At 44.5% G+C, this 13,260-nt stretch overlaps 1 protein-coding gene across 2 annotated transcripts in view; it reads left to right on the forward strand.

Moving 5' to 3' along the window:
- The window catches only part of col12a1b (collagen, type XII, alpha 1b), an 85,148-nt gene that overhangs the window by 9,617 nt on the left and 62,271 nt on the right, over positions 1 to 13,260 (forward strand). For both annotated transcript variants that reach the window (XM_069722724.1, XM_069722725.1), the window contains exons 7-10: positions 680 to 853; positions 1,320 to 1,610; positions 1,728 to 2,330; positions 5,472 to 5,750. In XM_069722724.1, the coding sequence (XP_069578825.1) occupies positions 680 to 853; positions 1,320 to 1,610; positions 1,728 to 2,330; positions 5,472 to 5,750 (1,347 nt within the window). The remainder of the gene's footprint in view (positions 1 to 679; positions 854 to 1,319; positions 1,611 to 1,727; positions 2,331 to 5,471; positions 5,751 to 13,260) is intronic.

The raw sequence follows: 13,260 nt of genomic DNA on the forward strand, positions 1-13,260 counted from the left end.
ATAGACTTAGCTCATGTTCATATTTCATTAATGTATTATTCTGCAAAGTAAGCAGATGTCATATAAATGTGCTTAAAAAAGCAAAGTATTTTCCTGTTGAATGTAGTGGAGCAACAGTAGATTTTATTTGACATTTAATTGCTTTATTTTGGTAGTGGAGCTGGTATTTTTTGGAAGTAACTTTATTTTATAAATCTAAATCTAATCTGTCAAATAAATGGAAGTCGTACACAAAATTTCCTCTAAAATGCAGTTTAGAGTCATATTAAGTCTTAAAAGTAGGAAGTACCACCTGCGTCCTTCAGATGAACACGTCTTGAGTTGAACTTTGAATAAACTGGTCTGTGAAGGACTTCGGCTCCTCCACACAGTCGGACTGTAAAAGTTCTGAAAGGGAGTCGGACCAGTTTCATATTTCCTGCCCATGTGGTCAGACTTTCCAGCCAACGTGGAATAGAAAAGCTGCAGAACTTTTTAATATGCTAATGTGGAAAACAAATGTTCACTAAACTCCGTTACGGACCTCTCGGTATTTACGGACCCGGAGAAAATACGCACGACGCCGGCGGCTTTACGAGCGCTGGCGTCGCCCGTCACTCGGGCCGACGCCCACAACCACAACAATCCCCCCGTTTTCAGATGCGTTGACATCAACTCTGATTTGTGATTTCTCTGTCAGGTGTCCAACAGGCTGACGAAGAGGAGATGAAGCTGATGGCCTCCGCCCCTCACAGAAGCCACGTCTACAGCGTCGCCAACTTCGACATGATCAAGGGCGTGCAGAAGGAGCTCATCACTCAGGTGTGCGCCGGCGTGGACGACCAACTCAACTCGCCCGTCAGCGGAGAGGAAGGTGAGATGTGGAAAAAAAAGGCACTTTTATACTCGCTAACGTGCTAAAAGTTTTCCGCCATCGTGTCTTTTCACGTGAAGTTAAAACAGAGTTTCACCTTTTGCCGTAAACGCTTAAGGTAGAAACTATTCATGACTTTATGCTAAATATGAAAAAGTTGTTTACCTTGTTGCAAAAAGACCATGTTTATTGAAGTTTACGTGAACTTCCAGTTGTAGTTCACAGTAACCAGTTCCTCTTGTAACAAGTAGAACATATTTAGTATTTTTCTCTTTTCCAGGCTTTTATTTTTTTATCAAAGTTTGTTCATACAGAAGTCTCTGTGATAAGTTACCAGAGCTGCCCACTCAGATCCAGAGCCCAATAATTTAATACTTCTGTAGGTTTATTATCAGTTTTAATTCTCTGAGAAGTTTGTATTTTCAAACGTGTAGAATAATCTGATAACTGACTGTGATTTCTGCAGTCGTTGAGCCGGCCTCGAACCTCCGCGTCCTGGAAGTGGCTTCCAAGTCCATGCGCGTGTCGTGGGACGCCTCCATCGGGGACGTGTCCGGTTACAAGCTGCAGCTGATCCCCATGATGACCGGCAGCAAGCGGCAGGATCTGTACGTGGGCCCGACCCAGACCTCGGTGGTGGTCCGAGACCTTTCTCCAGACACGGAGTACGAGATCAGTCTGTTCGCCCTGAAGGGCCTGACGCCCAGCGACCCCGCCACGGCCATGCAGAAGACGCAGCCGGTCAAAGTTTCGTTGGGTGAGTACGAAATATTGAAGGTACAAGTTAATTTTTGTCTTACAGATGTAAAAGCAGACGTGAAGAGTCTTCCCTAAATTACATCTTCATTTTGGGTGTTTTTTTGACCCCATCTAGAGTGTTCGCTTGGCGTCGACGTGCAGGCCGACGTCGTCCTCCTGGTCGACGGGTCCTACAGCATCGGTCTGGCCAACTTCGCCAAAGTAAGAGCTTTCCTCGAGGTGCTGGTGAACTCCTTCGACATCGGACGAGACAAAGTCCAGATCAGCTTGGTCCAGTACAGCAGAGACCCTCACACCGAGTTCTACCTGAACACTCACCACGACCTCAGCGCTGTGGTGAAGGCGGTGAGGACCTTCCCGTACCGCGGCGGCTCCACCAACACCGGCAGGGCCATGACCTACGTGAGGGAGAAGATCTTCCAGACCACCAGGGGGGCGCGCGACAACGTCCCGCGCGTCACCATCCTCATCACCGACGGGAAGTCGTCCGACGCCTTCCGGGATCCGGCCACCAAGCTGAGGAGCACCGACGTGGAGATCTTCGCCGTGGGCGTAAAGGACGCCGTACGGAGCGAGCTGGAGGCCATCGCCAACAAACCCGCGGAGACCCACGTGTACACCGTCGAAGACTTCGATGCCTTCCAGAGAATCTCCAAAGAACTCACGCAGTCCATCTGCCTGAGGATCGAGCAGGAGCTCCGCAAGATCTTGCAGAGACGTAAGTACCGCTGCGGTAATCCTCTACGCAGACGACACGCAGCTTTGTTTGGCTTCTTCTGAGCTCTCTGCTGTTATTGGAGGGTCGAGTGTCCCTCCGATTTTACTCTGATACGAATTAAAGTTCAGTCCGGTTCTTAGCAAATATTTTCTCTGATTCTGGGAATATTTTTCTAAAAACAGAAACCAAATTATCTCGACATTAGCGAATCTTTATTTTCACTGGTTTCAGGGTTCCTTGAGCCGTTGGATCTTAGATTTAGCAGCAGAGATGGAAATTAGAGATCACTCTTCACGGTCTGAAGAGATGAAGTACGTCAAGATGAACCGAGTTATGGTGTTGCTTGTGACTGTAATCAGTTCAGTCTCAGTTTGAACCGTTATACCGTTAATCTTGGTCTGTATAAGCACTATTCATAAGATTATTACCTCAGAAACCAACAATCTGGAACAGATTTATTGCACCATGATTGATTTCACCATGTTTTTTACTGCTTTGGTCATCGATGCTAATGATTCTGTGTCCTCAGTTAAGTCTGAGGATTTGGGTTTTAAAGATTTCCTCATGTGCTGAACACCTTTTTTTTTTATTTAGCTGAGTCAGTGGCGACATCAAACGCTTATTTGAGTTCAATGCTCCAGGAAAAAGCTTTAAGTCTTCCCTGATTGGATGAAATCATGTGCAGTGGTTCCACTTTACCGTTAACGCTGTTTGAGTCACAGTTGTGAGTCTCCGGTCATACGCTTGTTTATCGATTGTTGGTGAGAAAATTGGCGGTTGCTTTTTGTTTATCTGTTGTTTGCTTAATTTCGTACGCAATCTTTGTTTAATTGCACAAAATAACTCCACACGTACCAGCGATGGAGCAACAAACAGTCACTAGGAACTTTTACATCTTTTTAGTTTTGAAGAATTTAAAAGACTTTGAAAAAGGTCTGCAACTACTTTCATTCATTCCTATTCCGCACTACGAGCCAGGATCATGTTTTCAATCACTCCACACATTCATTAGAAAACATATTTATTTTCTTATTAAAGCACATGTTGCACAACTACCATTTAACTGGTATTATTTGGAACATTTGAACAATGAATTACTGCGGCAGCCAGATGTAACTCTACCAGCCTTCGTGGTGGAGAATAATACACAATAGTACCACCGGCCGTCCATGTGCACACAATTACTTTCATGTCACTTTTCCAAGCGTGTCTTTTTCAGCTAAGCCCTCTCTTTTTTTGCCTCAATGTGTAAAACACATGTCCACCTTTTGATCTTTCAAGGGCAGAAAGAGTTCCTGCATGTGGAAATAGTAGAAGTGGGTCAAGCAGTGGTTGCAGAGGTTCTGTTTGCATTCGTTTTAAAAGCTCGCTGCAGCACCAGATGCCTCAGTATCGCCACATAAGGACAGTCCAGACTGTCAGGTGTGCCGCAGTCACAAACAAACAAAATTTGACTTTGAGAAGCGTTTCTTTGTGCTGAAATCACAAGCCACCTCCAAACATCTGATGGTACAGTTTCAACGAGCAACAAGAGTTCGTCTCAAAAAGTGCTGTTTCAGCCACTTAAAGAGGCAAACAATGGCTCCGAGCCGCCACGTCTGCCAGCGTTTAATGTGACTCACACCAGCTTTGATTGCAGATTATATAATTCTTATATAATAACGACTTTATGTCAACAAAGAGAAGCAGAAGGCCCGACGAGCAGCAGTCACAGCTTCCAGAGTAACGGTTCACAACGTTTCACGGCAGCCGCCCTCCTCGTGGTGTTTGACTGATGAGGCTGTCAGATGAGTTGGAGATGGTTCATCTTTATTAAATGACGTATGCAGTCTTAGTTAGTCCGAGTTGTTTTTTCTACAGCGTAAAACAACTTTTAAGACACATACAGGTTCAATCTCAGTGAGCATCCTGCTTGTAGTTTTCCACCTCAACGGACTTTCAGAAAATACAAATTGTACAACTCCTTTAAGTTTTAAAGCAGAAAGACAAAGCTGATTAATGACGTACGTCTCAGCCTGTTTGCCAGCTGTTTACAGTAATACGTTAATAAAACAGGAAGATAATAAATTAGTCAGGGTTGTGTCGGGTCTAATTTCAAATGACAAGAACTGAACCATAAAGTCTGTAACAACAGGGCTCCTAAAGGGCCCCTTTTAATGACGGGACTCTCGTATATCACATCTGGGGCCGGTTTCACAAAGACATTACATTATATTACATTACATTTCATTTATCTGACGCTTTTATCCAAAGAGACTTACAATAAGTTCATTTCAACCATGAGGGTACAAAACCAGAACAACAGGAATCAAGAAAATACAATTTATTCCAGAAAGCCAAACTACAAAGTTCTATCAGTAAGTTCCAAAGCGCCAAAGACAAACTGTGACTGTAACTGTCACATCTCAGATAGTTATCTATTTTTTTCTCCTGTATGCCTCAAAACTTCTACAATGGAACAGGAAAAGCAGCTTAAAGGTCTTTTTAAAACGGGGCGTGACCGATAAACGGCACCAAAATACTAAATAATCGCCGGCAAACATTTCACATTAAAACTATTAATACCACGGGTATTCCATGGGAATCTGCAACATGTTTTCAAAAATAAAAGGTTAAAACAACACAATAGTTTCCAGCTTATTCTTCAGGAGAAAAAAATGGAGTCGTACCTTTTTAAAATTGTCCCAACTGGAACTAAAATATGATGTAACGTCAAGACTTTGTGCTCCTTTTTCTTTATACTGACAAGTGATGTGACGTAGTGACATCAGTCAGGTTCGTTTGGGAAGTCGACTTCATGCTGTAATACTTTCACCAGAGCTTCTCTGGTCAACATTTTTTGCAGAAAAATGTTGTGAATTTTGCAAAATTGCAAGCTGCCATCACTATTGCAGAAATTGTTTGAATATGCATCCAATCTTTGTGGAGGGACTTTACCTCATTTTTCTTACCAATGTAACTTAACTAATCTCACCTCAACCCAACTGAGCTCAACACAGTAAAAACAGGATGTTATATGTTCAAAAGCAATTCATAGATGATAGATGTGACAGATTTCAAATGAACACACATGAATGTTCTTTAAGATCGTTACTTGATTGTTTTCTTTTTATTTGAAACATCTTTGTTTTTTCCCTCCAGAACTGGTCCAACCGAGGGACCTGTCCTTCTCCGAGGTCGGACCGCACGGCTTCAGGACCTCGTGGGAGATCGACGCCACCAACACAGAGGCCTTTTTGATCCAGTTCAAGCCAGGAGACGACGCCGACGGTCATTACGTGTCCATATCCGTGCCCGGGGACACCCTCACCGCCCTCCTCCCCCACCTCACCTCTCTCACCCGCTACGAAGTCAACGTGTACGCCCAGTACGACAAAGGCGACAGCATGCCTGTGACCGGCTACGAGACCACGTTAGAAGGTAATTCATTTATATTTCTACCGTGTCCTCTGTGACGAAGATATGAACCAGTAAATAAAGGGTGTAAATAAGCACACAGGGTTTGAAGGGTTAACGGATAACGACCTGTAGGAACGTTTAAAGATTCAATAGTTGGTGACGTTTTGTTCCAAAGCTCTGAAGTCCAGAAAGTGGAGAGGCTGGTTAAGTAATGGTTGAGTCGAAGTTCTGATCCACTACAGGTGCTCGTCGACATCTTGGGATCATCTCGTTTGTGCTGTGGGACAGTAAAAACTACGAAAAGCTAATTGCACCTTTTAAAATACAATCTAGCTTGCAAGCTGTCCCACAGTGGAAATAAGTCTGTGTTTTTCTGCCATTTGGCGCCGGCTCGTAGTCCAGCGTTGCCGGGGAGTGCCAGGAGTCGGCACATTTTTGACCCCGGCGGAAAGTGAACTCCTCACCCCGCCGTGTTAGTTCAACCCGCCACCCATCGAGCTGCTCGTCAGATCTCGTCCTGCCTCACGGGGAGAGGAATGAAAAACAGACAGCAGCCCGGAGAGCTCGGAGGGTGGAGAGAAGTGGGTCGAGATGTACTCAAAGGTGATAAACAACCAAGAGAGTAAACAAGAGATAACTTCCCCCGAGTTCTCCAAACTCTGGACGGTGACTTTATGAACCGCTTGTGACCTTTTGCAGATTCCAGCAGGGCTGTTAGCTTCCCTGCCTTCAGGGAGGGATTAGGTATCCTCCAAAGACACAAGATTAGAAAGCCAAAATGTTGAGGACACGGCTGGAAATAAACAGCTTATATCGGTGTGTGCCATGGCAACAGGCCCGCTAGCCGTGTCGGAGTACCGCTTACCTCCTGGTCCCTGCAGCGCCTTCAGACAGACCACTTTGACGGTTTATAAAAGGAGACAGGATTAATCCCAGCTTGCACCTCTTTGACATGAAACACCCAGCTGGCTCTCAGATGGATGTATGTCCACCCCTCCCTCCCGTATGGCCCCACAACACTGTTCCCATTACGATGTTTACTGTGCCATGACTTTATCTCAAAACTATGAGTTGATGCAGTGCCTTGGTTTTTTGCATGCCCTGTTTGCTTGCAGTATTTTCCACCCTCTCCGGTGTTGAGACATCATGGGAATCGTTTTGCTCTTTATTCTGTTTTTCCTTGCTGCTATTATGGGAGAAAAAAGCAGTGCAGTTGACTTCAATCCATGACGTTTTCAGTTTGTGTGACTGGAAACCGTCACCAGAAGTTACCTATAACATTGCTTCATTTTAACAAGTATTTTTCAAAGAGAAATTGTTTGAACATACTTCACTAACTCACTTCCTGGTAGCTGCCCAGGACAAGCGAAGCTTTGGATTGTGCTGCTCTACAGGAGCAACTGGGAGTTCAGTGTCTTGTTCAATGACTAGAAAAGATTGTTTTTTTCGTCCAGTTTTTCTCCAGTTCAGGACGTAGTGGAGGTAGCTTCAGGGTCTGAAAAATGAGGCTGATTCAGAAGTGCTGTGAAGTGCAATACCACCGAGTGCCACTAGGGGCCAGCTCCATATACTCCCATTCAACTTCTCTCATGAAATACAAAGTCAACACATTTTACCAGAAGTATTTATGGTGTCATCGTTGATTGGATATTAGGCCTCGAAGCGGTATCTTTGGGGGGCATGTCTGCTTGATTGACAGGCCTGTGGTGCAGTCAGGTTTCCACTATTGGTGGGCGGGGCTTCGTCTTTTCGGATTTCCAATCAGACCGAGTCAAATCTACCCCTTGCTCCTCCCCGGCTCGTCCTAATATGGTCCATTTTAGCTTCAAATAGCCAGATGGCAAACCGACGGTTGACGTCACTGTTGGTTGGCCAAAACAATGAACTAAAACAGGCTAAAAGCTCAGGAGAGCTTTAGAGTCGGATGCCAAATCTTAGTGTGTCTGAGTGACACTGTCAGTTTACAGAGTTGTTTCGTTTAATATCGAAAGCATTGATTGATTTAATTGACTCTGGGTTGGAAAACGCTGCAAAACGTCTTAATTTTAAGCCTAAAATAAACATTTCGTAGTGCCTAAGTTCTCCTAAAGACGGGTGTCTTCATAATGGTCTTAACAGCTACTGTAGAGAGCTTAAATAAACATTCAGTAGTGTGTATATTTTATTAAAGATACAGTGAATAAATACTCATATTTCAGGGTGTCTTGATCGCGGTCTTTACTGCTAATGTGGTAAAAATAAACAGTGTAGCTGCACATTATTTTCACGAAGCTGAGAGCTGCTGATCCTCCACGAAGAAGCGACTCTACGTTTTTTTTTATTATAACCGTATGGCTCAACAGCTCACAGCTAATGTTTGAGGTTTGACTGTAATTGCTGTGACTAAACCTTGGAAGTCGTCCAAATCATCACACGGGCTCTTAGAAGAAACATTAAATACGAGACTGTGTTGAACACGGCTGGAGCGAAATGTTTGAAGTGATCCTGTTTCTAAAGGTCGAGCGTGTTGCTCCTGTAGAGTCATAATAAACACTTCCAACCAGATTAGAGGGGCAGTGAGAGGGAAGAAGAAGACGAAGAAACCTTCCAGTTTTCAGTCAGATTTACTGGTCGTGTTGAACATCTTTTACCTCTCTGGTCTGATTACACGACTTTAGGTCAACTGTAAAGAATATCTTAAACCCATAGATTTAAAACATTGGGACTAAGACGATCTTAGTCTGAAGATAACTTTGAGAAGAACTCGAATGCAGCTACTTCAGTCGAGTTCAACAGATCAGAACGTTCAGAGGTCGTAAACAAACCTTCAGTAAACTGAAGGTGAGCTCTCAGAAAGTTGTACTGAAAGTTGATGTATTATTTGTGTTTTCTGATCTACAGTCCAAAACTAAAAGTTCAAATATAAATCAGAGAAAAGCTTCACATTACATGCAAAAACCAGAAAATGTGTCATTTATACTTCTAAAAAGGACTGAAGGACCATCCATGCGTGCTTCCCTGTTGATATTTGAGGGTCTGCATCAAAAGACGTGTTCGTGCACGTTTGTCGGCACGTATGTAAATCCTGGTCTCCGTACAGATGGTGTTCATGGAGACTTTAAGACGTGAGCGATATTTCTGGATGAAGTTTACGTCAGGCCGACTGCTACAGGTGCTATTAGAGATGAGCTGCAGCGAGGCGTCCCGGTGGACCAAAGGTTAAAACATGTCGTTTAATTAGGACGTCCTCGCTTCGATTGAACTTCTCTCCGATTCCCCGTGTTCGCTATCCGATGAGGTAGAAACCTCTTTGAACATCTGGCCACCTGACGGTGCGGTTTCATCGTAGTGTTGTTGTACGGGTCAGTGAGAGCGGACTCTTTAGAGCACACGGTGGACCGAGCCACTCTGAGCGGTAACGATGAGAAGCAGCAAGACCGGACAGGAATGTAAAACCAGCTGAGAGCGAGGAAGGTGAGGAGGAGCCGGGAGGACTGACTCATTCCCGGCGCTCTCTTTCCATCGCCCTCTCCTTCGGTCTTTCGTTGTCTCGTCGTATTATTTTCTTTCTGCCTGTCTTTATTTCTCTCCGCCTTGTGAGGGCTTGTCTGGAATTCGACGGTGCCGTGTGCGTTCGTCGTGCCACGCGAATCAACGCGTTTCCTTTTCCCCCGACGCTCCAGGTTGTCGTGTCGGGTGTTCGCTGGCACGACCCGGCGAGCTTGTTCTGCCGCGGTGCGTTCACCGTCGGGTTGAGTTGAGTGTGAGGAAGCTCAGTGCGAAAGCCTCCAGACATCGGTGGGTTTTTGGCCCACAGCGGAGGCAGCTGGCAGGAGGTTCCTCATTATCTTTGTTTCCTTCACATGCGCGTCTGAATCTGCAGCGGAAAAAACGGGGCAGCGCTGATACTGTACCGCATTAAAACCAGTGAGCTCACTCCTCATTGTAAAACCTCGTCGTACAGTAAGAGCTCACGTCAAGCCTCGTTTGTGCGCGAGAGATTTACGACCAAATGGAGGCTGAAATGGAAAACGTGATCTTCCTTCCAAAAGCAGCAGTTTACAGTGTTTTCTCTGGTATCGAATCCAATTCAGGTCTTTGCACAAACTACCGTATAACCGCCACCAAGGAAGCTTTGTTTTCATTCTCTAATTTGTTCAAACATCGACTGAGCAGATCTCATGAGGACATTTTGTGTGACTGTGGTCCGTCTCGCTCAGCTGTTTGGTGTAAACCTGTCTGCAGCTGATACAGTTCAGCCTTTTCAGTTCAACACTCGGCTGGAAGAACTCCAGAAAGGTTTGACGGTAACCAGGACTTCCTGATTGTGAGGCCGGTCGAGGCGTGACGATGCTGTGAGATGGAAAACTTAGTGTCAGATTGATGACTCTGCATCTACGAAATGATGCAATTCAGTTTGAATGGCTTCCAAAGGACCCTCAGCATTAAAAACACATAACAATAAAATGTGCAGAATTAAAATGATGAGGTGTGTTTGAAAAGGTTTTTCAGACAATTGTTGTTTTGCACTTTATATTTCAGGACTTTCAATTTCCATTAAACTCAAAACTCCAACCTCGTAAAATCTAAAAATACTCACCAAGTCTTTGATGCGCGTAATAAGTTTCTTTTTCTGTGATTGCAGTCGTTGGTTTCTTCAGTCTTGGACACCAAACTTGTCTCAACCTGTTATAATGAGTTCAGCTTTCAGCAGGCACTTTGTTCTCTGCAGCTTTTGCCTCCCAGCTGTTCTTCGGAGGGCACAAATGAGGTTACGGCTGCCGTTAAGGCGACACGGAGACTTTTCAGCTTCGTTTGGCTTCGACCAAACTTTGCTTAGTATTCCTGTGTCGTGTAGGAAAGTCTAAAAAGGTAAAAAACACCAGAGGAATGCTGTGGCTGGCTGTACGGACTGGCTGCGAACAAATATTTCCCCTTGAGGGTGCAAAGATTTAATAAAAGTTTTTGAACCACTGATCTAGAAAATGTGCTAAATGGATTTTAGACAAGTTTCCGTCATATGTTCCATCAAGATCTTTGATGAGAGGATTTTTAATGGTTGTATTAAATCTGCTGTATAACTGACATAATGCTGTCAACGATAGGTTTTTATCCGAAGCAACAAGTGGAACAAATTCGTAAATTTTTCGCCTACCTTAATGTGAAGGGATAATCTTAAAGATTTTCTTTTACATTAATGTCTGTGAAGTCTCTATCTATCTCCGAACGAGGTATCACGATGGTGACTGATCCCGTGGACCACAAATACAAGCTCTAACATTTACAGATTTACAAATTGAACGACCTTAAAGGAAAGTCTTGTTTTTTTCCGGTCTTTGCTGGCGTTGTGAGTTAATAGTTACAGGAACAGATCAAACACAAAAAAACACAAAAAACAACTGTAAATCCAAAGAAACAAGAAATGACGTCACACAGGCGATGGCCACAGGTGGCGCCAAAGAGTACAAAATGGAGAAGTTTCAGTTTCATTCTGATTGTTATTCAGTTTCTGCTTATTGGGAACCGATTTTATCAGGTTTTTTTCGTGCAAACGCGCCGACATGTTGAAACCTTTCTGTGTGTTTTTGTGGTATTAAAAATCCGCTGGGATTTCACCCCCCTCTCTTGGAAGACCGTCACAGTGCTGCTCTCCGTTGTGTCCGCCAGCAGCACCAGCGGAGTGAAGTGCTCCCCATCTGGGCCACCCGGACCCACGCTCAGTGGGCTTCAAACGGCCGGTGGCAGAACAAACGTGTCAACTTTCCAAGTTTAAACAAAGTAATAAACCGAGAGAGTTTCCACTGTGACTCTCGGTTCAGCAGCAGGGAGTCCCAGACCGAGTCTCGTCCTCGCACCGTCTCTGGGAGACAACATGCTGCTCAGAAACCTTTTAGAAGACCTGACTGCTTCAACCACGTGTCCTTCAGGTGGCGAAGCAGCTGCACTTCAAGCCTTCACCGACTCCTCTGCTTCTTCAGATCTTCCAACCGAAGTTAAACCAAGCCAGACAGATCATTTATACTCCGAGATCAACGTTGATAAATGTACTCTGGATCTGCAACTCAGCTGCTTTTGCACAATTTTGCACCGTGAATCCAAATTTTAATCTTAACCATATTTTATTGAGCCATGGGAGCAAGTGCATCAAAAAATTTCACTCAATATGTTTTTGTTGACAAAATCATTTTAGTGATTGTTCTGGAGCTTTTAATCCGTCACAGTATTCCTCACCAGGTGGTTTTATCATCAATACTCAAATTTGACAGAGGAATTTAGAAGCATCATTTCTTTTTTGTTGTTGTTTAAATGCCACAAAAAGGCACCAAAAAGTCCAAATTCGGAAGCCAGACTGAAACACATCCAGCATTTTAAAAATGACAACTGAATTATTGAAAATAATATTTGTACTTTTAATATTAGTAAAATGTTTGCTCCAAAATGGATGTGTTCTCTTCCATTGTGCCCACAGTTGGAGCCCATGTAGACAGACAGACTTACAGACAGACAGGCAGACAGGCAGATTTACAGACAGGCAGGCAGACAGACAGGCAGATTTACAGACAGACATACATGCAGGCAGGCAGGCAGGCAGACAGACAGAGAGACAGACAGACAGATTTACAGACAGACAGACAGGACAGACAGACAGACAGACAGACAGACATGCAGGCAGGCAGGCAGGCAGACAGACAGATAGACAGACAGATTTACAGACAGACAGGCAGATTTACAGACAGACAGACAGACAGACAGGCAGGCAGACAGACAGACAGACAGACAGGCAGATTTACAGACAGACAGACAGACAGACATGCAGGCAGGCAGGCAGACAGACAGATAGACAGACAGATTTACAGACAGACAGACAGACAGACAGGCAGATTTACAGACAGACAGACAGACAGGCAGGCAGGCAGACAGACAGACAGGCAGATTTACAGACAGACAGACAGGCAGATTTACAGACAGACAGACAGACAGGCAGATTTACAGACAGACAGACAGGCAGATTTACAGACAGACAGACAGACAGACAGGCAGATTTACAGACAGACAGACAGACAGACAGGCAGGCAGACAGACAGACAGGCAGATTTACAGACAGACAGACAGACAGACAGGCAGATTTACAGACAGACAGACAGACAGACAGGCAGATTTACAGACAGACAGACAGACAGACAAGTGGAAACATCTTGAATTTCCTGTGGTTTTTGTTGAGATCTGCTGCCCTGTGATGGACAGTGGAAAAACAGATCTGAGTGCGTTTCAGCCGCCGTCTGCACAGCGCCAGATATTCCACTCTCCATCTGATGGCTGTTATTTTTCGAAAGGCCTCCCGGACTTGGCATCCAGCTTTGAGGGACAGACAGAACTCCTTGAGGCAGATAAATAAATGGCAGCAAATGGTGGCTTCCTGCTGACGGCAGCTGCAGTGCGGTGAAGACTGAGTGACGGCAACTGAGCTGCACGTGACAAAAATAAACTATTAGACACATGCATTAATGGAACTGTATATTTATGACTGGAAGTTTGAGCTTTTTCCTTTTCA

This window comes from Brachyistius frenatus, unplaced genomic scaffold (genome assembly GCF_029030835.1).
Source record: "Brachyistius frenatus isolate BFR_SWC_R1_liver_20210118 unplaced genomic scaffold, ASM2903083v1 Contig_302, whole genome shotgun sequence".
Taxonomy (NCBI): Eukaryota; Metazoa; Chordata; class Actinopteri; family Embiotocidae; genus Brachyistius; species Brachyistius frenatus.